At 50.4% G+C, this 1,663-nt stretch overlaps 1 protein-coding gene across 1 annotated transcript; it reads left to right on the top strand.

Moving 5' to 3' along the window:
* Positions 1 to 225: 225 nt before the first annotated feature.
* LOC138953873 (uncharacterized) lies at positions 226 to 918 on the top strand. Its single transcript, XM_070325837.1, has one exon. The coding sequence runs from the start codon at positions 226 to 228 to the stop codon at positions 916 to 918; it is 693 nt and encodes a 230-aa protein (XP_070181938.1).
* The last annotated feature ends 745 nt before the right edge of the window (positions 919 to 1,663 follow it).

The following is a 1,663-nucleotide window of genomic DNA, read 5'->3' as shown; positions in this document are numbered from 1 at the left end:
TTTTGCCTCTTTGTGTGTGTTTTTGTTTGTTTTGTTATTTGCATTATTGTGTTTGCTTGTTTTGTTGTGTATTGGAGGGGTGCGGGAGGATTATTGTTGCTGCCGCAATGCTTGTTGTTTTTTGTCAGTCAGGCGCCTGTGCCTCCTTGCGCGCTTTTCCTGGGTGAATGGGTTTTGCGTAGTCATGCGCGAGTTCGCCTCGCTGAGTGGGAGCAGAAGTGGCTGATGAGCTTCCACCCGGATAAGTGCCAGACTCTCCCGGTGTCCAGGAAAAGAAACCCCACGCCATGCTCTTACCAACTGCACGGCCATACCCTCAGCCCTGTAAACGAGGCAAAGTACCTCGGAGTGACCCTGTCCCACGACCTGAGGTGGGATATCCACATCCTAAACATCACTAACAAAGCAAACCAGATGCTTGGCTTTCTCCGACGCAACCTAAGAGTCGGCTCACAGGAAGTGAAGCAGAGAGCCTACTTTGCCCTTGTCCGTTCTCCCCTGGAATTCGCGAGTCCCGTGTGGGATCCGTACACCTGCAAGGACGTGGATCGCCTCGAAGCTGTGCAGCGCAGGGCAGCCCGATGGGTTGTAAATCGCCACCGCAAGACTTCGAGCGTTGATGCCATGTTGGAACACTTGCAGTGGCCCACACTTCAAGATCGGCGCCGCAGAGCCCGCCTCATCACCATGTACAAATACACCAATGGCTTGCTGTCGATCAACACCCGCAACACACCCACCCCAAATCCCACCGCCAAAAGCACCAGACTCCTTCACGATGCTGCCTACCAGCTACCGTTGTGCCGCACAACCTACCGCCAGAAGTCCTTCTTTCCACGCACCATCGTGGACTGGAACGCGCTCCCGGGTGAGGTCGCTCTCAGCCCCTCTCTGGAAGCCTTCAAATCCCGGATCTAGACACCCCTCCCCGCCCCCTCCCCCCGCCCCTGATCCTCCCCACCTCCCTCCTCTATTTCTACCCCCCACTAGCTACCACTGAACCCCCGGGCAGTTCTAATGACACCAGCTGCAAATCATCTTCGCAACTCTCTCCAAAGTCTGCAGAATCTTCACTTTGATGAAGGCGGCAGTCTAAAGAAAGAAGAAGAAGATTCGGATATGCTCTAGAACGTCACTTGACATTTCGACTCGAAGTGTAGACAGACCGGTCGGGTAGTCTTGTGGCATTGTCTCGGACTTGAGAGGTATGAAAAGTTTTCTATTGCTTGTTCTCGCAACGTAACATGATTATGTTTCAATGCACCAACACGTTTTTATTCGGAAAACCTACTATTGAGGTAAAAATGACTGATAATGGAGTTGGAATTTCTGCTGCGGAAATGTGCGTGGTAGAACGAGAGCCATCTTTTGGCCTTGACCTTGACGTGTTGTGTTTTTTATCGTCTTGGGTTCATGCGTAATTTTAATGTAACAGTTGAATTGTTGTCTCGCCCCAGTGTATCGTTGCCTCGTCCCGGTGTGTTCTCGCATCACTTGTTTGTTCAACTTAGATTTTATTCGTTGATGTATAGTTATAAGCATATATTTTGTGTTCTTCAGGAACTTGTGTTGGCAATCCCCATGCCTTGTTGTTGTGCGCTGTCATCACTGGGAGAAGACGAGGTATGCACATATGTATTGTGAATATTGTGTTTGTGAGAAA

This window comes from Littorina saxatilis, linkage group LG2, assembly GCF_037325665.1.
Source record: "Littorina saxatilis isolate snail1 linkage group LG2, US_GU_Lsax_2.0, whole genome shotgun sequence".
NCBI classification, from domain to species: Eukaryota; Metazoa; Mollusca; class Gastropoda; order Littorinimorpha; family Littorinidae; genus Littorina; species Littorina saxatilis.
Note: the sequence above shows the minus strand (reverse complement) of the source record. Positions and strands in the feature narration are given on the sequence as shown.